This window comes from Rhinatrema bivittatum, chromosome 10 (genome assembly GCF_901001135.1).
Source record: "Rhinatrema bivittatum chromosome 10, aRhiBiv1.1, whole genome shotgun sequence".
NCBI lineage: Eukaryota > Metazoa > Chordata > Amphibia > Gymnophiona > Rhinatrematidae > Rhinatrema > Rhinatrema bivittatum.
Window position 1 is genome coordinate 84,461,157 of NC_042624.1, and position 27,031 is coordinate 84,488,187.

General features: G+C 44.5%; 1 protein-coding gene across 8 annotated transcripts in view; it reads left to right on the top strand.

Annotated features, from left to right (window-relative positions):
- The window catches only part of ODF2L (outer dense fiber of sperm tails 2 like), a 192,372-nt gene that overhangs the window by 113,169 nt on the left and 52,172 nt on the right, over positions 1-27,031 (top strand). For 7 of the 8 annotated variants that reach the window (XM_029617772.1, XM_029617771.1, XM_029617768.1 and 4 more), the window contains 3 exons: positions 2,764-2,899; positions 6,991-7,101; positions 19,866-19,970. In XM_029617772.1, coding sequence (XP_029473632.1) covers positions 2,764-2,899; positions 6,991-7,101; positions 19,866-19,970 — 352 coding nt within the window. The remainder of the gene's footprint in view (positions 1-2,763; positions 2,900-6,990; positions 7,102-19,865; positions 19,971-27,031) is intronic. The other variant, XM_029617769.1, reaches the window with a different exon arrangement.

Here is a 27,031-nt window from a genome sequence, read left to right on the forward strand (position 1 = left end):
ACCTGCATGGAGCAGCAATTACTACCCTTAACCAATTAGCTTTCATGCAACTCCAACATTGCTCTCTGCTTCAATAGCAAGGGGAAATGTGGAAAAGAGGATTTGCATTCAGACAACAACCAACAAGGACTGCACTACACAGTCTAGGTAAACAAATAAGCGTGGGGGTAGCTTGCTTATTGCGGCGGTTACTACCCTAAACCAGTTAAGCCTGATACTTCACTTTGAATGCATATACAGCGTTGTTCTCTGCTTCAAAGGCAGGGGGAAATGTGGAAAAGAGGATTTACATTCAGACAACATCCAACAAGACATTGATCTGTGCAGTCTGGGTAAACAAGCATCGGGGTAACTTGCTTGATGCGGCGGTTACTACCCTTAACCATTAAGCCTTATGATTCACCTTTGATGCAACTCCATTACTCTCTGCATCAATGGCAGTGGGTGGCAGGAAATTCGAATCAAACAGTTACCAACAAGCGCCCTGAACTTGGTGGTCGGTGAAACAGAGAAGTATGGGAAAAGTGTGGGAGCTTGCTGGGCAGACTGATTGGGTCGTTTGGTCTTTTTCTGCCGTCATTTCTATGTTTCTATGATTTTGACCCAATTGCAACATTGCCCTACGCTTCAATGGTGGGGGTAAAAGAGGAATTGGATTCAGACGACAACCAACAAAGGGCCCTAACCTTTACAGTCCTGGGTACTGATACGCAAATTTTAGAGAAAAGGTGGAGGACTGCTTTTTCGGCCATGTCCAAAAGCAAAGCACGTTCAAGCAGCATTGTCTGAATTATCAAGGCTGCTCACCCTGTAAAAATGTTGCTAGTAGTATTACTACCCTTAACATAAGGTTTGGGGTAACCTGCACTGAGTGGCAGTTACTACCATAAGAAACTTGCTGGGCAGACTGAATGGACTGTTTGGGCTTTTTCTGCTGTCATTATATGTTATTAGGAATAAGATCTTGTATCCATTTTCTAAAATTATTGCTGCAATGCTATCAAATGATTTTAAAAATAGTTTTGCTGGGTGGTTAGAACTTGCCTTAGGAGTTTTTCTTGTATTGTCTTGTAGCCAAGTTGCCAGATACAGTTAATGTCAGGCCAAGGTATGCATAGTCTAGGGAAATGCTCTACTTCTTGGTTTAGTAGAAAAAAATTTGAAATTCGTGTTGGAGATTTATTTGGCTCAGTTTTGCTGGTGATATGTGATTGATATAAAATGAAAAAAATATGTCTTTTTATTCTACAGATGCACCATTTCTATATCTAGAGAAAGTGTATTTCTAAGACCAGCACAGGATTTGTGGGGGTGGGAATGGGGAGTGTGCTGAGATCAGGGGGAGAGATAGTGTGCCCACTGCTGCTAATCCATGTCAGTTTGAGGGATAGGGTGTTTGACCAGCTCCTCCCAGTCTGACTTCCTTTACCCTTTGTCCCTGAGGAGCAGGGATCTGGTGGGAGGGGTGGGGAGCAACAACAATTTTCGCACAGAATGCCATTTGCTCTTGAGCTGGCCCTGGAGATCAAACTGGGGAGAGAGAGGAAAAGTGTGCTGAGATCATGTTGGAGACTTGGGGGGGGGGGGGGGGAGAAGAGTCCTCAGGTCAAGCTGGGAAGGTGGAGAGACACTGCTGGAGTGAGAGTGGGGGGAAGAATGCTGGAGACACCTTTTTTATCCTTCATTTTTGACAGGCAGTTCCATTAGTTTAGTATAATTACCGCTGAGGTGAGAATGGGAAAAATGAAAATAACTGAGGAAACATTGTACTATAAAAATATTAAATGCAATGAAAACTTTTCCTCCTTCACCCCCAATTGATCTGCTAGAATGGGCAGCCCTGTATGTTGGTATGATAAAATAAGTGATTCAGAAAACAAGTTAGTACCAGCATTTATGATACGTATAGATACATGCAGTCTTAAGTCTATTTTTTGGCTGGAAATTCATTAAAAAAAAAAAAAAAAAAAGACATTTGAGACTTATATATAATGCAAAATAACAGCTCTCCCTATATGTGGGTAAACTTACAGTACATACATAGGGCCTCTGTGCACATAAGTTTACCCACAGTGACAAGAAGCGTTTCCAGGGAAGACTTGGGTAAGGTTTGCACTTACATGCATAGTTTAAATTTACAAAAGTATGCACATTTATTTTTCTCAGAAAACTGCCTGCACAAATTAACAAGTGTAAATGTGTGCCAGTAGTTTTCCTAGGATTGTTTTCAAAGGGAAAGGTCATACTTGCTTTCACTTTGAAAATTAGTGCAAAGTCTGCAGGTAAAAAGTACCCGCAGGTTTTGCACTTAGGGCTAGATTTTCTAAGATCGCAAACGTTTGAGAATCATGTGGTAAGGGGGGCGGGCCGGCGAAAGCCGGCAGCAATCGCACCACCACGGTGTTATTGCTGCCAGCTTTCGCACCCAATATATTGGGCACACTACTGGCAGCGATAAGGGGTCTTACCTTTTCGCCACCAGCGAAGTTCCACAGCGTCCGCCCCGACACCGCCCCGACGCCTCCTCTTCCAGTGCCAACGCCGCCTCGACTCCGTCCCTTTTCGCGTGCGATACGCTACGAAAATGACTCCCTTAGGTGGCTAGTCTAAAAATAACCCCCTTAAGGCAATTTCTGTGGTATTGTGCTAATCCCATTGACTCGTGACCTTTAATTATTACATTGTAAAGAGGAAACTATATTACTTTTGTGCTTGTTTCTATTATGTATTAAAAATCCTTTGAATTTTCTTAATTTTGTCAAGACAAATCACAGACATTTTGGCAGACTTGCAAAAAATCCAAGATGATGAAAGAAGTTCAAAAGAACAAATACTTGGGAAGATTCATGCTGCTGAAACAGAAAATGCAAATATCGTTCATGAAAATGAAACATTAAAGGTAGAATTATTTCTCCCATCTTCCATTAATCCTCCGTTGAAAGGACTCTTTCCTTACTTCTTGCCACTCAGCTAAGTATAACTGAAGCTATGAGTCTACTTATTTGTGCAGTAGAGAAAAAGGTGGGCATTGGGAAGAGCCACTTTGCTCAATATGATACATTTTCCCAGTTTTATGCCGATACATTTGCACATTAATGTGGCTTACTAAGATCATGGAAGTTTCTTGAGAATACTATTAAAGTGGATTTTATTAATCATGATAGGTGAGGAAAATGTTTCCATTGTTAAAATAATAAAGAGAAAATTTATAGGCAATTAATTTTCTTGTACATCTAGTATTTTTTTTAATTAATAATAATGAGCAGAGGCAATTCATTTTCTTGTACATTTAGTATTTTTTTTAATTAATAATAATGAGCAGAAATATGTCTCTCTGTCTACTTCAGCCTTTATGAACAGATAAAATGAAACATGAGCCAATGCTTTGCTTTGCATAAAGGATTTTTATAACAGTTCTGTGCAAATTCAGCTTCATAACTTCCAAATAATTTTTAGTTTGTAAGAAACATGAGGTCCATTTTCAGCCACTATGCGGCTCAGCTAGTTAAACAGATAAACACAATTAAATTTTGGAATTTGTTGCCAGAGGATGTGGTTAGTGCAGTTAGTATAGCTGTGTTTAAAAAAGGATTGGATAAGTTCTTGGACGAGAAGTCCATTACCTGCTATTAATTAAGTTGACTTAGATAATAACCACCGCTATTACTAGCAATGGTAACATGGAATAGACTTAGTTTTTGGGTACTTGCCAGGTTCTTATGGCCTGGATTGGCCACTGTTGGAAACAGGATGCTGGGCTTGATGGACCCTTGGTCTGACCCAGTATGGCATGTTCTTATGTTCTTAAGTTAACTAGCAGAGTATATTAAGCAGCGTGGCTGCGCCACTGAATATACCCAGCGCCACATTGGTTAAGTGACTAATTCCAAATATTGGAGTTAGCCAGCTAGAATTTAGCCAGATAAGGGCTAATTATAGCTGGGTAAGTCATTTAGATGGATAACTATTATGTTTCTATCTAAATGACTTTTGAATATTGACCTTGATGAATATCGGCCCCTTGATGAATTCTGAGAAAGACAGGCAGGATGGTAGTCCTCACACATGGGTGGCGGCATTGGATGGAGCCCCGACACAGAAAACTTATGTCAAAGTTTCTAGAACTTTGACCACACTGAGCATGCCCAGCATGTCCTATACCACGCATCCACGCGAGGACCCTCTTCAGTCTCTCTTTTTCTGTGGAGCTGCAGCATCGCAGTTTGTGAGATCACTTTTGGTTTCTTCTAGAAAACTTTACTCATTTTTCACTTAACACAATTTTCTTCACCTGCGTTCAATGTCGGGTCCCTCTCGGTCTTCCCCATAGTGTTCCTAGGAAGGGTTATTGACATTTATTGGTAAGTTTCCTTTCATGGTCAATTCCCCACAAAGGTGGTGCTTCAGTACTCGCTAGCCATCGACATCTGTTGCCATCGATTTTGATATTTCCTCCCGTTTATTTCTTCCCTTCACGGCCTTGTCTGGGTTTAAGCGATGCCCTCAGTGCTCAAGGACCATGTCCATCACTGATCTTCATAATAAATGCATCCTCTGCCTAGGGGCATAGCATGTCATCCGGGGTTGCTGCAAATTCACCATGATGACCCCGAACTTCAGTTCTGCACCTCACAGTGCTGAGAAGCACTGGTGGGGAAGGCATCACCACGCACTCTGTGCTTTGTCGTGGGGCAGTGTGCAGCCACAGACTCTGGCACGCAGCGCTCTGTCCTCGCTGTGGCGTAGGATTTTGCCAACAGGCACGGTGTTTGAGTCCATAGATGTGCCACCATCCATAGGATGGGATACCACTGCAAGAGTACCACTGAGCGTGCTTTTACAGCAGAGGGCTCATTCCTCTGGTTGCAGTCTGGGCATCTGTGTGTGTGTTTTTTTTCTCTGGGCGGACACAACAGGTTGTGTTCCACAGCCACAGGACTGACCTAGGACTGTGTTCCTGGTTGGACCCTGAGGTGAGTAGACATTGGGAGACTATCTTTCCCAGGCCGTGCCATGATTCGCTGCTTGTTCTTCTAAGTGTTGCTTGGGTTTCTTCTGCCCATTATGCTTACCAGCCAAACTTGGGCACCCTTCTGCAGAGACATTCAGTCCTTCTGATGTCAGCAGACCACAGTTTCTCTCTGGGGGCTCTAAGGCCCCAGTGTGTTTTCAGTTGTCTTTTAGCACCGATGGAAACTATGCAGTCTTCTCTAAGAATTTCTCTTGTCTACACCTCTGGATTCTACCTGTATCTAAGAAAAGTTCTAGACCTACTGTTGTTGTCAGGGTTTACTTATCAGGAATCCTGCTTATACTGTTTTCCGTGATCTGGAGTTTGCTACTACTTGTACTCGCATCACTCCTCTGCCTTAGGCGCTCCTGCTGCACAGGAAGTTTGGTGTCTCAGACTTCTCTATGATTTTTCTTTGTAGAACCCAACTCTTCGCCAGCCTGGACCCTGAGTGGGTCAGCTGCCTCACAGACTGAAGGGAGAGATGTGGTGCTTTCAGCACTGTGCACTTTTCCGCTTTGTCCTGCTCGGACAGCCTATAGCTAGGAATTCATCCATGTGTGAGGACTACCATCCTGTTGTTCTAGGAGAAAGTAGAGTTGCTTACCTGTAACAGGTGTTCTCCTAGGACAGCAGGATGTTAGTCTTCACGAAACCCACCCGCCTCCCCTGGGACCTGGTTTCTCCATGTATTAGCTGTTTCATGGACTAAGGGACTCTGCCTACGGGGTAGGGTGATGACTCCAGCTGCACATGCTCAGTAGGGCATGTTAGAGACTTCTAGAATTTTTGAGAACACAGTTCCATGCTGGGCTCCATCCGATGATGTCACCCATGTGTGAGGACTAACATCCTGCTGTCCTAGGAGAACACCTGATACAGGTAAACAACTCTGCTTTATGTTTCCAGGTTTAATTAAAAAATTAAACAAATAGACTTTTCTCTTATAAACTCCCTGTTTTTTTGAGGCTGAGAGTCTAATATGGGCATATTAGGGCAGATTTTAAATGTTACGCGCGTGAGGTACATTTGTGCGCGCTACCCGGCACACACAAATGTACACCCGATGCCGCGCGCATGCTATAAAATCCGGGGTCAGCACGCGCAAGGGGATGCACATTTGTGCACCTTGCTCGCGCCGAGCCCAAGGGGAGCCCCAATGGCTTTCCCCGTTCCATCCAAGGCTGCTCTGAAATTGGAGCGGCCTTGGAGGGAATTTTTTTTTCGATCCCACCCCCCAGCCTTAACTAAATCCCCCCCTACCTTTTTTTCAGGAGTTATGCCTGCCTGAGGCATTCGGGACCGCCCCCGGCCCGCCGCCATGCTCCCGGCCCAGCCCCGGACCGCCCATTTTGGAAAGCCCCGGGACATACGCATTCCCGGGGCTTGCGCACACCGCCGAGCCATCTAAATGGCTTAGCCATGATATTAAATGGCTTATCTTGCTAAATTCTAGTCTGATAAGTCAGGGGCATTCTGGAGAGGAGTACAGCTAGCCGAGGCTAACAGGCTAACTCTGACATTCGGAATTAGCTGGTTAACCTATCTGGCTAACTCTGGCTGTGCTGTAGGGCTGCTTTAAAGTTTGCCAGATATACATATCTAGCGAACTTTAACATAGCTGAATATCCTAGTAAAATTAGCCAGCTAGATGTATCCGGCTAACTTAACTAGCCGCTCCACTGCTGAATATCGGCCCCTGGATATCTTGTGTTTGTTCAGAAAATGGCTATGAAAATTCAGTTCACTGTGCAACAGGAGACAGAATCTAAAGATTTATGACTTACTGAAATTTGTTCATGCTCCAAAGGAAGTAGTCCACATGAGACCCATGATTTGAAATTAGAAGGGGAAGTACCATTTCACTGGATAGTCCAGCCATGTTGGGTGAAACTGTCCTTTAGCGATTAAGGGGTTAAAACAATATTCATATTAGAAATAGGTTTGCTAATAACTCAAATGTATGTGTTCTAATACAGGCTTCAATTGCTGACTTAGAAAAGAAGAGTGTTTCTGTTGAAGATGAACTATTAGACCTCCAATGCAAAACAAAGCATCAGAAAAGCTTTTTTGAGCAGTATGAAGCTCAGGTAACCGTGAAACTCAGCAGCAAAAAAATTCTAAAAAACTCAAATGTATGTTAGATGTGCATATAACAGTAATTTCTTAAAAACACACTATTGTGTATTTGATTGGTTTTCTTTACTTATTTTAAAATGTTATTGTACATCGTATTGTTTTACAAATTAAGAATTGTGATTAAGATATAAATAAACTAAACTATTTTGTTACAATTATTGAATGCTAAATTGTCTAACAGATAATGTTCTTTATGGGTTTGTGATTATAAACTATGTTTATAATCTGTGAACATATGACTTCTCAAGGTGGATGACAAAGAAACTAGCATTCTCCTAGGACAAGCAGGATGGTAGCCCTCACACATGGGTGACCTCATCAGATGGAGCCTGGCACAGAAAACTTCTGTCAAAGTTTCTAGAACTTTGACTGGCACACTGAGCATGCCAAGCATGCTACTATCCTTGCGTCCATGAGGGGTCCCTCTTCAGTCTGCCTTTTTCTGCGAGGCTTTCGCATTGCTGCTGTTGAACTCGTAGCGAAATTTGTGGAAAACTCTTTCTGTCCATTTTTCCCAGTCGCGCCAGGTCCCTCTGTCTTCCATGGTTAGTGGCTAGGTGTCACGGTGAGTTTTACAGTTTTCGTGGTCGATTACCAACAGGGCCATCTCCCGGTATCCGCCGGCCATCGACCACGCGCTGGGTTCTTTTTCCCATGGCATCGTTCGGTTTTTGCCAATTTCCCCAGTGCCCTCGGACAATGTCCATCACTGACCCCCATGAGGTCTGTATTTTGTGCCTAGGAGCATTGCACAACATCCAAGGATGCACCTTCTATGCCCAGATGTCTCCAAAGGGCCATCGCATGCGTCTTGACAAGATGGATAAACCTTTCGGCGCCAAAACATCACAGCCCTCAACACTGGCGTCGGTGGCATCGACACCTAGGGGACATAAGTCGGCGACCCCTGCTTCTGTGGTGTCTTCTCCACTGCCGAGTTCTCTGATGGAACTGGGCGCAGGGGATTGTCCACTTTCTATTTCCTCTCGTTCCACATCTGGATCTTCGCCATTGCCCTCGGCTCTGGGGAAGGACCGGGCCGAACATTGGGAGAAGTCAAGGAAATATCGCCATCGATCACCATCTTCCTATGGCTCCAAACTCAGGAAGGCATCAACACTGTCTGAGTTGACCCCGAAGAGGCCCCAGTCTGCGGAGGCTCCACCCTCCATTGGCACCGAAGGTCCGAGGCGATCCCCACCGGCTTCGATGGTGAGTACTGATCCCCCTTGGAGCTCCAATGGGAATTCGGTTCTGCCTCCTCCTCCTCCTCAAGCTGTCCTCTTCTCGTCAGCATTCGAAGAGGAGTTAGTGCGCCATGTACAGTAGGCAGTCGAGCCCTATAAGGCATCGAACCGCCGGGTCCTTCAGGGTTGCCAATGCTGCCGAAACCGGCTCCATTAATGCTCGCTTCTTTGCTAAAGCGTCTGGATTTACTGCTCGGTGCCTTACTGATGCAGCCTATCCCGGTCCCCCAGCCGCCCTCAAAGCCACACGGGGCACCAAAGCGGCCTCTAGCAGAAAATATTCTAGTGTCCAATTCCTCTGATGAGGAAGGACAGTCGGGTTTGGTGCCAGTGGGCCCCCCCCCGGTTCCATTGGTGCTTCCGGTGTCCTCGAGCCACTGACTCCAGCGCACTCCTCAGTGCCCACAGCGCCACTGGTGCCAACATTTATGCCTGTGGGGTTCCAGGTGCCTTTGGGGTCTAAGCCTAGACCTAGCATAGGGGCCCCATCTCCAGTGTCCCCGGGCGCTTTAAGTGAGGAGCTAGCCCCCTATGACCCTTGGGAGGGGGAGACATCCCAGTCCTCCTCAAAAGGCTCTAAGGACCTTCCCTCTGAGCCCTCACCTCTGGAGGAAAGGCGTAAGTCTCCACTGGAAGACCTGACGTTTGCCAGTTTTGTGCCACCTGTTTTCCTCAGAGAAAGCAGAGTTGCTTTCCTGTAACAGGTGTTATCCCAAGACAAGCAGGATGCTAGTCCTCACATATGGGTGACATCAGTAATGGAGCCCTATATGGAAAAACCTCTGTCAAAGTTTCTAGAAACTTTTGACTGGCACAGTGTGCCCACTGAGCATGCTCAGCATGCCATGATATTCTCAGCCACAGGGGTCTCCCTTCAGTCTTCTTTTTTCCGCGAAGCAGTTAGCCTCGCGCTTAATTGGAGTCCTGTGGTGAATTTCACCATATTTCTAAAACAACCGAAAAACTTCAAAACCGCAGGGTTCTCCCGTTATTTACCATCGCGGTAAGTTTTTTCTTTTTCCCGTCGGTTCCGCACCGTTTTTTTAGCCGAAAGTCGTCAACGGCTGTCCGACTTCATAATGGCTATGGGATTTAAGAAATGCCTGATTTGCTGTCGAACAATGTCCATCACAGACCCACACTTGAAGTGTGTGCTCTGTCTCGGTGAGAGACACGATGTCTTAACCTGCCCGAAGTGTGCTGAAATGATGCCAAAGGGCAGGAGACTCCGAATGGAGAAAATGGAACACCCATTCCATTTACAATTGATGCCTTCAACTTCGATGTCCACGCAGTCGTCTCCGGCTGGAGCGGTCCGCAAAGTCGTCCTGAAGAAAAGACAACTGGATGCCGCGGGTGATAGATCACCAACCCCGTCTATATCCTCGATAAAATCAACGTCAGTCATCGAGAAAAGCACCAACCACAAACAGAAGCATCGGCATCGGAGGCCTCACGATCCCGAGACCAACCCAATATCCGGCGGTCCATCAAAGGATCCAGCACCTCTGTCTAAGAAACCTCGGAGAGAGGACACTTCATCGAGGCCTTCCACCCCACGGCGATCCCCACTGATATCGGTGCCGGGAACCGTACCTCCTCAGGGCTCTGTGGAGGTACCAGAATCGCCTTCTCTGCCTCCCCCCATAGCTGCTCTGGTCTCACCAGCTATGCAGGCGGAACTGGACGGCTATATCTGCCAGGCAGTCAGGAATGTGCTCCTCGATGCCTCCATGCCAGCAGCGACTCTACCTTCGAAGCCCGCACCAACGCCAGTGCTGTCTCCATCGATTCCATCAATGCCAGTGCCGATGCCATTACTGGATCCATCAATACCACTACCGATGCCCCTACCGGTTCCGTCCAGGGATCCATCGACGCCAGTACTGATGCCCTGTCCAGTTCCATTGCCGATTCCATCAATGCTAATACCGATGACATTTCCGCATCCATCATCGATTCCACCGATGCCGATGCCCAATTTATCCCTTCTTGCACCGATTCTACAAAAATTAGATACAATTATTGGTGCAATTCCTACAAAACCTCAGGAACTGCCTATACCACTACCGAGGGGAGAAGATACCATCGAAGAACCACCGATTCCAGATCCGATCCCAGGTCCATCGGGGATTCCACGGCCAGTACCACCAATATCCCCATTGTTTCCATCGAAACCTAGAGGACAATCATCGATGTCAAAGGTGTCTTGACCTCAAACACCTGATGCATGGAAAGATACAGACACTGATACCTCTTCCAAAGAAGTCCTCTCGGAGCCATCTCCTCCAGAGGAATGTAGAAAATCCCCTCCAGAGGACTTATCCTTCTCCAACTTCATCAAGGATATGGCTGACACCATTCCTTTTCAATTACAGTCATAGGAAGACACTAGGCAAAAAACCCTGGAGGTGTTACAGTTCGTGGACCTTCCTAAGGAGGTTTTAGCCATACCAGTCCACGAGGTACTCGTAGGCCTAATGAACAGGTTATGGGAGCATCCCTGCTCCATACCTCCGGTCAACAAAAGGACTGATACGACCTACCTGGTTCAACACATTCCAGGATTCCAGAAGACTCAACTACCTCACCAGTCAGTAGTAGTTGAGTCAGCACAAAAGAAATCAAAAAGACTGAAAACTCATTCCTCAACTCCACCAGGAAGAGACAACAGGTTCCTAGACAACATAGGTAGGAAGATGTTTCAGGGATCCATGTTGGTTTCCAGGATTGCGTCCTATCAATTATATATGATGCAATACCAACTCTCTGAAACTCTTCCCCAGCAATTTCAGGAGTCTTTCTCTGACATAATTCATAAAGGTCTGGAAGAGGGCAAACACGAGGTTCGTGCAGCATATGATAGTTTTGAAACGGCATCAAGACTATCAGCCACAGGGATAAGTGCTCGAAGATGGGCCCGGCTCAAAGCCTCAGATTTGAGACCTGAAATTCAGGAGAAATTGGCTGACCTCCCTTGTGCAGGGGACAATCTCTTCAGAGATAAGGTGAAAGAAGCGGTTTCCATCCTAAAGGAACATTCAGAAACCCTGAAACAACTATCTTCGGTACCTCAGGAGTCTCAAATACCATCAAGAAGACTCCCGAGAAAATAATCCAAGCGTCCATGTTATAGGCCTAGGTGTTATTATCCACCTCCTGCCCGGGGACGCTCATCCAGACCAACTCAGAGAACATAGTTTCGTCAACCAAGACAACCTAGGACTCAACCCCCTCCTCAAACAGGAGCAACATCAAGGTTTTGAGAAGCTACCGGAGAGCAGCAGCCTGTCTACCAATCTGACTCCAAGTTTGCCAGTAGGAGGTCGGATTGCTTTCTTCCAACACAATTGGTCTCACATTACAACAGACCAATGGGTACTCTCTATCACATCTCAGGGGTACCACTTGGACTTTCTCACTGTACCAAACGACACTCCACCCACCTCGTTTTGGACAGTAAACAACCAATCCACACTCTTACAAATAGAATTATCCACCCTTCTGAGAGCCAGGGTCATGGAACCAGTTCCCCGGCCTCAGCAGGGCAGAGGATTCTACTCCCGTTGTTTCCTCATTCCAAAGAAAACAGGAGGCCTACGTCCCATCCTAGACCTCAGAAATCTCAACAAGTTTCTGAAAAAAGAAAAATTCAGGATGGTTTCTCTGGGCACCATGTTACCTCTAATTCAAAAAGGAGATTGGCTCTGTTCTCTGGATCTACAAGATGCTTACGCTCACATTCCAATATTCTCTCCTCATCGCAAATATCTACAATTCCTAGTAGGAAATCAACATTTCCAGTACAGGGTGCTATCATTCGGCCTTGCCTCAGCACCTCGAGTGTTCACAAAGTGTCTAGCAGTGGCAGTTGCCCATCTACACAAGCAGGGCGTACTTGTGTTTCCTTACCTGGAAGATTGGCTCATCAGAAGCCAAACAAAACAAGGAGCTCTCAACTCTCTCAAGCTCACAATAACTCTACTCCATTCCTTGGGATTCTTCATCAGCTACCAGAGATACCATCTCACCTGTTACAATTCATCGAAGCAGAATTAAACACCATAACAGCAAAAACTTTTCTTCCAAAAGACCGGGCACAGACTCGTTAGCAGGCTCTTTACGTGCATGCACACAAATAACAGCTCATCAATGTCTCACTTTATTGGGTCACATGGCCTCCACAGTTCACGTCACTCCTATGGCCAGATTAGCCATGAGACTCACGCAATGGACACGCAAAACACAATGGATACAAGCCATCCGACTGCTTTCTTATCCAATTCAGGTCACTCAGAAACTAAGATTCTCACTCTTATGTTGGACAACCATTAACAACTTGCTCAAAGGGCTACCTTTCCAACACTGAGAGGAGAGGATCACCTTGCTGGTGGCTGAAAGGAATCAGTAAGTTTTTGCTTGGGACATTGTTTTTTTTTTAAAGTATTGGGGCAAAGTTAACTATTTGGGAATATTATTTAGTGTGTTTGTGTGTTTGTGCTTTTAATAGTCAGAAAGGCAGTGAATAAACAAGTTAGACTGTTTGTATTTTTAAATAGTCAGTCAATAAGGTAGCTAGTAAGCAGTAGGTAGTGTGTTTATTTTTAAAAGTCTGCAGAACTGAGTGTTCTGCAGACTTTTAAAGAACTGAGTGTGTTTGATTTAATACAAACTGAGTGTTTGTATTAAAAAAAAAAAAAAAACCACAACCCCCCCCCAAAAAAAAAAAAAAAGTAGCCAGAAGCTAGAAATAAGCTAGGCGCGGTGTATATCTAAGTAAAAAGGTTGAATAGTTCAGCTCAGTTACTCACCTTGGAAAGGTGTTGAGGTAGTGTGATTGGGTTTGAATAGGTACCAACATTTGTTAATCAAGAGAGCAGTGAGTCACTCTGGCTGACTAACTGAAGTTAGACTGTTTGTATTTCCCAATACTCCCACCCCTAGCTCATCCCTTAATTTATTGGCAGGTGCCACTTTCACAAAAAAAAAAAACAACCCATCAACAAAAACTTTATTGAGAATTCGATCACACCCCGGTAGGCCAATACCAGACACATAGTGAATTCACTAATACATTTAAAGGACGTTAGACACATTCCTAAAACTTAACTAGGAACTGATCAAAATTGAGATGAAGGCAGCAGTCCAGCAGCAAGAGGGGAGCTTCCCAGTCTTTTGCATAGAGTGTCACATGTATGATTTTTTTACCCACCGGTGAGAAATACATGTTCATGCGATGCAAAGAACTCCTGGCTCTCAGAGAACTAGTCCGATCTCTGGAGGCTAGAGTGGCAGACCTGGAGGAGCTGAGGAAGACAGAGAGGTATATAGATGAGACCTTCAGGGACATAGTAGTCAAGTCCCAACATCAGACTGGCAGCCCTGGTGCTGCCTTGGAGGAAGAAGGTCTCATGATGGGAGAGCATCAACCAGGTGCAGCAGGAAAGGATCCTGTAGCAAGGACCTGCTCTCCGGGTGTTGCATTGTCCTTGCGCACTGAGGATATCTCCCCAAGGCCTACTGTCCAGGAGGGAAGGGTTAGGTCGGCCATCATAGTTGGTGATTCGATTATTAGGAATGTAGATAGCTGGGTGGCTGGTGGGTGTGAGGATCGCCTGGTAACATGCCTACCTGTTGCGAAGGTGGCGGACTTCACGTGTCACCTAGATAGGATTTTAGACAGTGCTGGGGAGGAGCCGGCTGTCGTGGTACATGTGGGCACCAACGACATAGGAAAATGTGGGAGGGAAGTTCTGGAAGCCAAATTTAGGCTCTTAGGTAGAAAGCTTAAATTCAGAACATCCAGGGTAGCATTCTCTGAAATGCTCCCTGTTCCACGCGCAGGTCACCAGAGGCAGGCAGAGCTCCGGTGTCTCAATGCGTGGATGAGACGATGGTGCAAGGAAGAGGGATTCAGTTTTGTTAGGAACTGGGGAACCTTTTGGGGAAGGGGGAGTCTCTTCCGAAGGGATGGGCTCCACCTTAACCAGGGTGGAACCAGACTGCTGGCGCTAACCTTTAAAAAGGAGATAGAGCAGCTTTTAAACTAGAACAAAGGGGAAAGCCGACAGTCGCTCAGCAGCGCATGGTTCGGAGAGAGGTATCTTCAAAGGATATTAATGATGCATTAGAATTAGGGCATCCCGACAGTGAGGTTCCAATAATTAGAAAAATAGTCCAAGTGCCTGTAACTAAAAACTCACCTGAGCTAAAAAACAAATGCCAGAAGTCTAAGAAGTAATATTGGAGAATTAGAATGTATAGCAGTGAATGAATGATGACATAGACTTAATTGGCATCTCAGAGACATGGTGGAAAGAGGATAACCAATGGGACAGTGCTATACTGGGGTATGGATGGAATAAATGATAGCTTTATGGAGCAATTGGTTCAGGAACCAATGAGAGAGGGAGCAATTTTAGATCTAATTCTCAGTGGAGCACAGGACTTGGTGAGAGAGGTAACGGTGGTGGGGCTGCTTGGCAATAGTGATCATAATATGATCAAATTTGATTTAATGACTAGAAGAGGAATAGTGTGCAAATCCAAGGCTCTCATGCTAAACTTTTCAAAAGGGAAACTTTGATAAAATGAGAAAAATTGTTAGAAAAAAACTGAAAGGAGCAGCTAAAAAAGTAAAAGTCCAAGAGGCGTGGTCATTGTTAAAAAATACCATTCTAGAAGCACAATCCAGATGTATTCCACACATTAAGAAAGGTGGAAAGAAGGCAAAACGATTACCGGCATGGTTAAAAGGGGAGGTGAAAGAAGCTATTTTAGCCAAAAGATCTTCATTCAAAAATTGGAAGAAGGATCCAACAGAAGAAAATAGGATAAAGCATAAACATTGGCAAGTTAAATGTAAGACATTGATAAGACAGGCTAAGAGAGAATTTGAAAAGAAGTTGGCTGTAGAGGCAAAAACTCACAGTAAAAGCTTTTTTAAATATATCCGAAGCAGAAAGCCTGTGAGGGAGTCAGTTGGACCATTAGATGATCGAGGGGTTAAAGGGGCACTTAGAGAAGATAAGGCCATCACGGAAAGATTAAATGATTTCTTTGCTTCGGTGTTTACTGAAGAGGATGTTGGGGAGGTACCCGTAATGGAGAAGGTTTTCATGGGTAATGATTGAGATGGACTGAATCAAATCACGGTGAACCTAGAAGATGTGGTAGGCCTGATTGACAAACTGAAGGGTAGTAAATCACCAGGACCGGATGGTATACACCCCAGAGTTCTGAAAGAACTAAAAAATGAAATTTCAGACCTATTAGTAAAAATTTGTAACTTATCATTAAAATCATCCATTGTACCTGAAGACTGGAGGATAGCAAATGTAACCCCAATATTTAAAAAGGGCTCCAGGGGCGATCCGGGAAACTACAGACCGGTTAGCCTGACTTCAGTGCCAGGAAAAATAGTGGAAAGTGTTCTAAACATCAAAATCACAGAACATATAGAAAGACATGGTTTAATGGAACAAAGTCAGCATGGCTTTACCCAGGGCAAGTCTTGCCTCACAAATCTGCATCACTTTTTTGAAGGAGTTAATAAACATCTGGATAAAGGTGAACCGGTAGATGTAGTATACTTGGATTTTCAGAAAGCATTTGACAAAGTTCCTCATGAGAGACTTCTAGGAAAAGTAAAAAGTCATGGGATAGGTGGCGATGTCCTTTCGTGGATTGCAAACTGACTAAAAGACAGGAAACAGAGAGTAGGATTAAATGGATAATTTTCTCAGTGGAAGGGAGTGGACAGTGGAGTGCCTCAGGGATCTGTATTGGGACCCTTACTTTTCAATATATTTATAAATGACCTGGAAAGAAATACAACGAGTGAGATAATCAACTTTGCAAATGATACAAAATTGTTCAGAGTAGTTAAATCACAAGCAGATTGTGATAAATTGCAGGAAGACCTTCTGAGACTGGAAATTTGGGCATCCAAATGGCAGATGAAATTTAATGTGGATAAGTGCAAGGTGATGCATATAGGGAAAATAACCCATGCTATAATTACAATGTTGGGTTCCATATTAGGTGCTACAACCCAAGAAAGAGATCTAGGCGTCATAGTGGATAACACATTGAAATCGTCGGTTCAGTGTGCTGCGGCAGTCAAAAAAGCAAACAGAATGTTGGGAATTATTAGAAAGGAAATGGTGAATAAAATGGAAAATATCATAATGCCTCTCTATCGCTCCATGGTGAGACCACATCTTGAATACTGTGTACAATTCTGGGCGCCGCATCTCAAAAAAGATATAATTGCGATGGAGAAGGTACAGAGAAGGGCTACCAAAATGATAAGGGGAATGGAACAGCTCCCCTATGAGGAAAGACTAAAGAGGTTAGGACTTTTCAGCTTGGAGAAGAGACGGCTGAGGGGGGATATGATAGAGATGTTTAAAACCATGAGAGGTCTAGAACTGGTAGATGTGAATCGGTTATTTACTCTTTCGGATAGTAGAAAGTCTAGGGGGCACTCCATGAAGTTAAGAACATAAGAACATAAGAAAATGCCATCCTGGGTCAGATCAGCATCCTGCTTCCAACAGTGGCCAATCCAGGCCACAAGAACCTGGCAAGTACCCAAAAACTAAGTCTAGTCCATGTTACCATTGCTAATGGCAGTGGCTATTCTCTAGGTGAACTTAATAGCAGGTAATGGACTTCTTCTCCAAGAACTTATCCAATCCTTTTTTAAACACAGCTACACTAACTGCACTAACCACATCCTCTGGCAACAAATTCCAGAGTTTAATTGTGCGCTGAGTAAAAAAGAACTTTCTCCGATTAGTTTTAAATGTGCCCCATGCCATGCATTCAAGGACTGCCTTTCCCACAAGACTGTTCTGATACAAACAGACAACACAGTAGCCATGTGGTACATCAACAAACAGGGAGGTACGGGCTCGTATTTCCTTTGTCAAGAGGCAGCTCAAATTTGGGACTGGGCCCTAGCACACTCAATGCTTTTACGGGCCATTTATCTAGCAGGAATTCACAATGTACTGGCGGATCCCTCAGTCGTCAATTCCAACCTCACGAGTGGTCTCTGGATCCAGAATTGGCGACCAAGATCTTTCAACATTGGGGCCAACCAACAGTAGACCTCTTTGCATCACAAATGAATTACAAAGTGGAAACCGCTTACCCAGGGATGCCTTTGCTCGCCACTGGAAGTCAGGCCTTCTATACGCGTATCCCCCGAAACCGCTAATAACCAGAACTCTAGTGAAGCTACAACAGGACAAAGGGTCCATGATACTCATAGACCCGTATTGGCCTCAACAGGTATGGTTTCCCATACTTCTAGACCTCTCGATCAAAGATCCAATTCGCCTGGGCACAGCACCCACTCTCATAACTCAGGATCAGGGCAGGTTGCATCATCCCAACCTTCAATCCCTATCCCTCACAGCATGGATGTTGAAAGCTTGATTCTACAAACTCTTAGTCTTTCAACTAATGTCTCTCAAGTGCTTGTAGCTTCACGTAAACCCTCCACACGAAAGAACTATCATGCTAAATGTAAAAGGTTTACCATGTGGTGCACACAAAATAATATTAACCCTTTTTCCTGCACTACATCATCTCTATTAGACTATCTATGCCATCTCTCAGACTCTGGTCTTCAGACCTCATCTGTAAGAGTACATTTAAGTGCAATCTCAGCTTATCATAATACCGTTGGAGATGCACCAATATCAGTACAACCCCCTAGTTAGTAGGTTTATGAGAGGTTTAATTCAACTTAAACCTCCACACCGACCACCGGTCACACAATGGGACCTTAATGTGGTCTTAACTAGACTCATGCGTTCTCCTTTTAAACCCATGGATTCCTGTGATGTTAAATTTCTCACTTGGAAGACTATTTTCTTAATAGCCATCACAAGAAGGGTTAGTGAGTTACAAGCCCTTGTCACATACCCTACACAAAATTCCTACATGATAGAGTGGTACTCCGTACACATCCAAAATTTCTGCCAAAAGTAGTTACAGAATTCCATTTGAATCAATCTATCATCTTGCCTACTTTCTTCCCAAGACCACACTCTCATCAAGGAGAGAGGGCTTTACACACCTTGGACTGTAAACGTGCACTTGCGTACTAGACCGCACTACAGCCCATAGAAAATCCAACCAGCTCTTTGTTTCTTTTGATCCAAACAAACCTGGGAAAGCAGTGGGCAAGCAAACTCTGTCCAATTGGCTAGCAGATTGCATACAGTTTTGCTATGAAAAAGCAGGCCTTCCTCTCCAAGGGCGAGTAAAGGCACACGCAGTAAGAGCAATGTCAACCTCAGTAGCACACTACCGTTCATTGACAATAGCTGACATATGTAAGGCCGCAACATGGAGTTCCCTTCACACCTTTGCGACTCATTACTGTCTCAACAAGGAAGGACGACAAGATTCAGCCTATGGACAATCTGTCTTAAAGAATTTATTTCCAGTATAATCCCAACTCCTTCCACATCCAACTTTTCGTGATTTCAGGCTGCCTCATTTTTCCCAACAGTACACCAGTTGTGCCTGTTGCACAAGTTGTAACCTGTTGGTCCAATACAAAGATGACTCAGCCTGTAGCTTGCTAATCCACCCATATGTGAGGACTAGCATCCTGCTTGTCCTGAGATAAAGCAAAATTGCTTACCTTGTAATAGGTGTTATCCCAGGACACCAGGATGTAGTCCTCATGAAACCTACCCGCCACCCCGCGGAGTTGGGTCCGATACGTTTTATTATTTTATTTTTGGCTAACGCTAATTGCTACAAAACAGACTGAAGGGAGACCCCTGTGGCTGAGAATATTATGGCATGCTGAGCATGCTCAGTGGGCACACTGTGCCAGTCAAAAGTTTCTAGAAACTTTGACAGAAGTTTTTCCGTATAGGGCTCCATTACTGATGTCACCCATATGTGAGGACTACATCCTGCTGTCCTGGGATAACTCCTATTACAAGGTAAGCAATCTTGCTTTCTCCTAGGACAGCAGTATGTTAGTCCTCACGAAACCCGCCTGCCACCCCGCAGAGTTGGTTTTCGTTGGTGTTTGTTATTTTATTTTTGGGAATTCTATGTTACGAGACTGAAGAGGGACCCCGCATGGATGCGTGGATAGTAGCATGCTGAGCATGCTCAGTGTACCAGTCAAAGTTTTAGAAACTGACAGAAGTTTTCCGTGCCGGGCTCCATCTGATGAGGTCAGTGAAGACTAATATCGTGCTGTCCTAGGAGAACACCTGTTACAGGTAAGCAACTCTGCTTTTTACATATTACCCCAGTTAAGGGAATACTAATTTAAAGCATTATCAGAGCATGAGCATTAGAATGTTAATTTTTGCTGGTTTCATCAGGAAAAACCCTCAGGACAGACTTTAGAGCAAAGTTCCCATGGGATTGTTGGTGCCTTGAAATGCATGTATTCAAACTGACTTAGCATCTTTTATCTGCAGGTGTTTAAAATTCAGGCAGAAACTATAGAACTAGGAAACAGATTGGAAAAGGTCTTAAGAGAAAATAAATTAATAACCAAAAAAAAAGATTTGGAAACTGAGACGGTAAGTGTATATCTTTTTTATAAATATAAAAACATATGGGTTTAAAGTAGGTCTAGATTATTTACTAAACTTTTGACATGACTGTTACATTCTTATTATACTACTATAAAATATACCCCTCACATGAATATATTTATTGCATTAATGTATAGATGACCATTATACTAGGCATCATCAAATTTGCTTTCATATATTATCTCCATCTGCCTGATTTTTAATCGTAGGTTAATGTCACATTATTCTTATATCTGAACTCTCATTTGAAATCATTTTGCTTTATATTTTTCCATCATATGGATGATCAAAAACAATCTTTTAATATATTCTAAAATAATACCTCATCCATGAGCGTACATTCTTAAAAAGATAAGCTGGAGACAGCAAACATTTCTCAAATTTTGCCATGTATAGATTGGCCAAGTCTGGTGCCATAGTGGCACCCATGGATTTTTAGAATGTGTAGGGGGGCACTCAAAACTGACTGCATCTTGATGGTCATGTCAAGGCTTACTGTATTCGAGTCATAGCAGCATTGGTGGCCCACTTGCAAGTAGCCCCCATTGAGGAGCTCTGCAGAGCTGTGAGGTGGAGTTCTCTCCCACATTTACATCACATTACTTTTGGATAGGTATGGCTGACAGCAGGGTTGGCCAATTTGTCCTTCAGAACTTGTTTGAGGTGTAGATCCCAACTCTGCTCCCGCTTAAGGCCCGTTATTTTGGTTCAGGCTGCCCCCCTTCTGTTGCAAGAAAAACTGGTTCTGATTGTGCCTGTTGGTACTTGTTTGGTGTTTTATTGGCCCCCTTTTATGTTTGGGGTAACCTGTAGCTAGGGATTCACCCATGTGTGAGGAGTGCCTTCCTGCTTATCCTCTGAGAAAGCAGAGTTGCTTACTTATAACAGGTGTACTCCAAGGACAGCAGGATGTCAGTCCGCATTAAACCTGCCTACCACCTCATGGAATTGGGTTTGCACTACATGAGTTTTCTCCATGTTTTATTATTTTGTTCTTATGAATTCTATAAGACTGAAAGGACCTCACATGGACATGTAGTATATTACATATGTGAGCATGCTCAATGAGGTTCAGTCAAAGTTCTCAAAACTTTGACATAAGTTTTTCATGCCGGGCTCCATCTGATGATGTCACCCTTGTGTAAGGACAGACATCCTGCAGTCCTTGGAGAACACATGTAACAGGTAAGCAACTCTGCTTTCCGGTAGCTCCACTGTATAAAAAAATGTTTAAAAATCACCAAGGAGTGAGTCTCTTTTTGTCTGCCTTACAGATGATGTAATATATATGAATTATTATTTTAGAATATATTAAAAATTGTTTTTGACCATCCATATGATGGAAAAATATAAAGGAAAATGATCACAGATTAGAGTTCTGATGTAAGAATAATGTGACATTGACCTATGATTAAAAATAAGGCAGATGGAGATATGTGAAAGCAAATTCGATGATGCCTAGTATTGATGGTACATTAATGCAATAAGCATACTCATGTGAGGGGTGTATTTTATAGTAGTAATTTTTTCCTTTCATTAAACTAGTGTGGAATTTGAAGTGATTTTGGTATTCTTACTATATTATACAGTGGCAAATTTTAAATCTTGCAAATAGCTTGGATGTGACCTCTAAGGTAACTTTCAAAGGGAAACTTTGACAGAGAAAGATAAAAATGTGTTACGTGATCGGTAGAATGTATGTTGTGTTAGACGACTTCTACAAAATGTAAGAGCTTGATACACTTAGAATAGGAAAATTTTCTAGCAAAGAGATATATATTGTTTTGCTGAATAAAAAAAAAATCCAAGCCAGTGTTTAAAAAAAAAAAATCACAGCTCAGATTTCTTTCATGTCTCAGAAAAATCGCATAAACATCCTTGGTGTGACTTTTTAAGATATCCCCTACTGTGAATAGCAGCCTCATTTTAATATGCATGAGCTTCCTTATCCCATACAAAATGTGGATGTCATCCCAGTAACATCCTGTACATCAGGAGTGGGGCAGAGGGACCATACTGAGCATTTTCAGTTTGTGATTTCAGCACAGAATTGGCACATAAAGTCAACAATATTTGCACTAAACCTCAACCCTAAACTTGTCCTATTTAAAAATTTTGAATGCAATTTTGACTGCGGAACTCCATGCAAAAGAACATTTTAAAATGAAAAATAGAAATCTGTTCTGCATACCACAGATCATACCTTTACAGTGCCAAGTTTAGGTTCATGTTACTATGTTAACATAGAAATTTGGGTACTTGCCAGGTTCTTATGGCCTGGATTGGCCACTGTTGGAAACAGGATGCTGGGCTTGATGGACCCTTGGTCTGACCCAGTATGGCATTTTCTTATGTTCTTATGTTCTTACTTAGAAATCTAGTTAGGACACTTTGCATTGCCTTTACTCATTTCTGAAGTAGAAACAATGCTGCATGTAGCTGGTATGGTCAGATACAGAGTACTGGTAAGACATTTTCTGCAAGTACTGTGTACAAGCAAGACATAAGGACAGAGTTAAGCCCCTCTCCTTCATACAACCGGCAAGAAACAGCAAGGGAGGGGCAGGTGAAAGAGCAGAGCAATTGTTCTCTTCCTTTTTATCCTGCCAGACCAGTCCAGACAAATGGGTTATACTTCTAGCAGATGTGTCACGGTTTTGCCTGTCCACTATGCAGTCTCCCCTTGCCAAGGTTCCACCTGCTGCCCAACCTTCCTTCTACCAGGGGTCCTCAGTGAGCCTTGCTCACAGCTCTGCCAGCTGCCTCCTAGTTGGTCACACCTCAGCTCTACTTAACCCAGCCTGCTCATTGCCTCAGTGCCTCTTCATCAACTCACCTTGGCTCCTTCACCTGGCTACCATGTCCTACTATCCTGCCTTGCCTTGCCTTACAGCATACCCAGGCCTCCTGTCTTGCTTTATGGCCTACCCAGGCTTCCTCTTTTGCCTTGTGAAATCTGGGCCTTCTGCCTTACCTTGTGACTTATCTAGGCCTTTTGCCTTGCCTTGCGGCCCATCTGGGCCTCCTGCCTTGCCTTGTGGCCTCTTGCAGCCTCTGAGGCCTTCCTGGCATGCTGTGTGCCCATCTGGGCTTTTCTGCCTTACATAGAAAATGATGGCAGAAAAAGACCAATCGGCCCATCTAGTCTGCCCAGCAAGCTTCCACACTTCTTTTCCCATACTTACCTGTTTCATCAACCTTGTCAGTAACTGTTTGATTCAAATTTCCTGCCATCCCCTTTCATTGATGCAGAGAGCAATGTTGGAGTTGCATCAAAGGTGAGCATAAGGCTTATGGTTAAGGGTAGTAATCGCCGCCTCCAGCAAGTTACCCCGATGCTTGTTTGCCCAGACTGCACAGATCGATGCTTTGTTGGATGTTGTCTGAATGTAAATCCTTTTTTTCTCATTTCCCCCTACCGTTGAAGCAAAGTGATGTATTAGGCTTAATTGGTTTAGGGTAGTAACCGCCATGATAAGCAATCTACCCCCACGCTATACCCAGATTGTGAAGTTCAGTCCTTTTTGGTTGTTATCTGAATGCAAATCCTCTTTTCCACATTTCCCCTTGCCGTTGAAGCAGAGAGCAATTTTTGGGTTGTGTTAACCGTGCGAAGGCTGTTTGAGTAAGGGTAGTACTTTTTGGTTGTTATCTGAATGCAAATCCTCTATTCCACATTTCCCCTTGCCGTTGAAGCAGAGAGCAATGTTGGGGTTGCATTAACCGTGTAAAGGATTTTTGAATAAGGGTAGTAATCACAAGGTAGTAGCCAACATTCCAGCAAGCCGCCCCATGGCTCTACTCTTCATTCTCATCCTCTAGCCTTTATGGATCCACAGTGTTTATCCCACGCCCCTTACGGGCCCCGGGCCTACTAGGATTACCTTACCTGGTCTTGTGCCCTGTTCGGCTTTCTTGTTCCCTGTTACCTTGTCTGTTTCTCAGTCCTTGCCCTTTTCCTTGGTTCAGCCCTGTCTGTATCCAGCCCCACCTGCCCTCAGTACCTGGTTCCAACCCCCAGTCTGTGCTTTGTGTCCAGTATCAGCCAGTACCTGTGTCCAGCTTCCAGCCTGTGCCTGCCCTGCCTTGTCCAGCCTGCCTCGCCTTGTCTAGCCAGCCCTGCCTCATTCAGCCTGTGCCTGACCTTAGCTCCCAGCCTATACCCAGCTTCCAGTCCATGCCCTAATGTTATTAACAAGACAAGTCCTACTGGCCCCCAGAACCCAAGGGCTCAACCTGTGGGGGAGAGGGTTGGATAGGCAGAAGACCAACTCCAATCCTGCCCTACAGCCCTGTACTGCCTTTGAGGGGGTGCACTCTGACTCCAGCCTGCCAATCCATGTCAAGATGGAGTTAGAGAAAAAATAATTTGCTGTTACCCTGAATAGGTCTCATGCTGACATCAGCCTGTAATTATTCTCTGCTGCCAGCAAATGGTAGAATAGCAAAGCCTTGCTTCACTGGAGGTCTTGGTCCTGATGAAAGGGAATTTTTTAGACGAGATTGCCGAGCTGCTAGGGCAACCCTGAGCAGGATCAGGCCAGGATGCTTCCAATGGAGCACTGGACTGGGGGCCTGCTCTGTTTTCCCATCGATAAACAGGCTGAATTAGCCATGCTGTCTGGGATGTCCCCTTTGCGGCCCGAGGTGAAAAACTCTCTCCACAGATACAGAGCTTTGCTCTGTGCGCCTGCATAGCCATTCCCGCACAATTACCTGACTTGCTCAGTTCTGTTTCTTCCCGTGCAGCTCACGGACGTGGATTCCTCTCTCTCATACTTCTTCTCAAATTTTCTCTCTTTTTTACACAGTGTATCCCAAAAAAGAACTTTTAAGTGCTACTCATGGCACCCAAAACCCTAGGCTTTTAAGTATTGCCAGTGTGGCACCCAAAACCCTAGGCTTTTAAGTATTGCCAGTGTGGCAAAGTTATGTCCTGTTGCAACTGTGGCAGGATGACCCCAAGGACCCAACATCAACAGGCCAAGAAAATTACCGGACTGAGGAAGAACAGGTCATCGGGCTCGTATACCGCAACACACCGCTCCACTCAGTCTTCACCGGTGCCAAAACCAGAGTCCACCACAGCAAAACGGGTGGCGTCACTGGAACTAACCTCAACAGGCTGGGGCCAGATGAGGAAATCCCCCAGAGTGCCCAGAGGTAGGGGTTCGGGGGAAACCCCCCCAAAAGACCCGAAGGCGCCATCGAAGCTAACAGCTGTCACGCAGGAGCCGGTGGCTCCAAAAAACTGAAGCACGCTGCAGCTCGGCGCATGGCATATAAAATAGAATAGCACACCAAGCATAATGCACAACGATGCTCGAAGTGTACTTTGCAACACCGACGCAAATCATATCGACACGTGTCGAAAGTAAAGGTGAAGGACAAACATTCAACGCAGGAGCGCCATTCGTCGACGCATTCGACACACAAAACACAGCATAAACTAAAGGAACATCAAGAAGGAGCCTCTCAGGCTCAAAGGCGTCCGGACCCACAGGTAGTTTTCATTGCAGAGGAACTACAGGGATCTGACTCTAACATAGGCATTATGAAGGTCTCGGATAGGTCTTCAACTTCCTCTCTCAGAAGTAATGTGTTCACAGGTCTTTCATATGTCTTTAAGCAAAAACGGAAACAGCCTCAACTCTAGGAGCCCCTGGACAAAAGGTGAAAGTCTCAGCATGAGGGCCAGGTCCAATCAGACAGAAAGAGGAGACTGGACTCCTCAATTCTTTTGGCAGCATTACCATCTTCCAAGGGGTCAACCCATTCAGGAAGGAGTGAAGATGTAGGTTCAACTCTGCAAAGAAAGAAGCAACCTCCTTCCAAACCTAAATTGGGTGGTGCAGCCTCACAAGCCAATTCCCAAATTTCAGACATTCTACAGACCTTCTTTGCCTCTCTGCCTGCTACCCACCACACTAGGCTATCCTCTAGTGCCTCGGAAGATAATTTGTCATCACGCTCGCTTCCCTTTTCCCTCCCTCAGGACGTGGATGTAGGAGAGGACAACCGCCAAGGCCTTAGTCCATCAGTTTCAGAACTTGACAAAGACCTTCCAGACTCCCCACCAACTTCTCCGGGCACATCCATGGGAATTCCATCAGACTCCCACCCAGAGGAGTCACCAGAACCATAGGAGGGAGGAGGAATAGCCTAGTGGTTAGAGCAGTGGACTATGAACCAGGAGACCAGGGTTCGAGTCCAGCTGTTGCTCCTTGTGACCTTGGGCAAGTCACTTTACCCTCCATTGCCTCAGGTACAAAAACTTAGATTGTAAGCCCTCTGGGGATAGAAAAAATACCTACAGTACCTGAATGTAAACCGGTGTGATATCTCAATTGAGATAAAATGTCGGAATATAAAAATAATAAATAAATAAATAAATCCTCACCTCCAGAGGACTTGACATATTCAAAGATCATTGAAAAGGTGGGCTCCCTCTTAAAAATAGAGACAAAAAAAATTGCCAGATCCAAGATTGGAGGTGCAAGGGATTCTCAAGATTTTTGACATCTCATCTGAGCCGATGGCTCTTCCATCTCATCTGGTCCTGGAGGTCCATTGGACAAATCCTGGGAATCTCCTTTCTCGGGACCTCCCATTTTGCGGAAAGCGGAATTAAATATAGAATGCCAAAATCTTCACATTACAGATCAGTACAGTTATCTCACACATCTGTAGTGGTCGAATCGGCCATGAAGAAAGCAAAGAAAACTTGCCTGCACTCAAATACACCATCAGGAATAGATAATAAATAATTAGCAACATCAATTTTATATCACCCAATATTTGTATGAATGCTTGTAAATCTTGAAACCTAAAGAAGGTTTGAAGACCAGCCAGCTACAGAATCAAGCCATAACTGACATGGAGGAAGGGTTACGCCATCTCCTTCCTACAGTGTATGAAGCCTTTGATACATCAGCTAGGACATCAGCAGCTTCAATAGCAGCCCACAGAATTGCTTGGCTTCGAGCAAGCACCATCCGCGACGATGTACATGAAAAGTTGGCTGACCTCCCATGCAAAGGAGATAA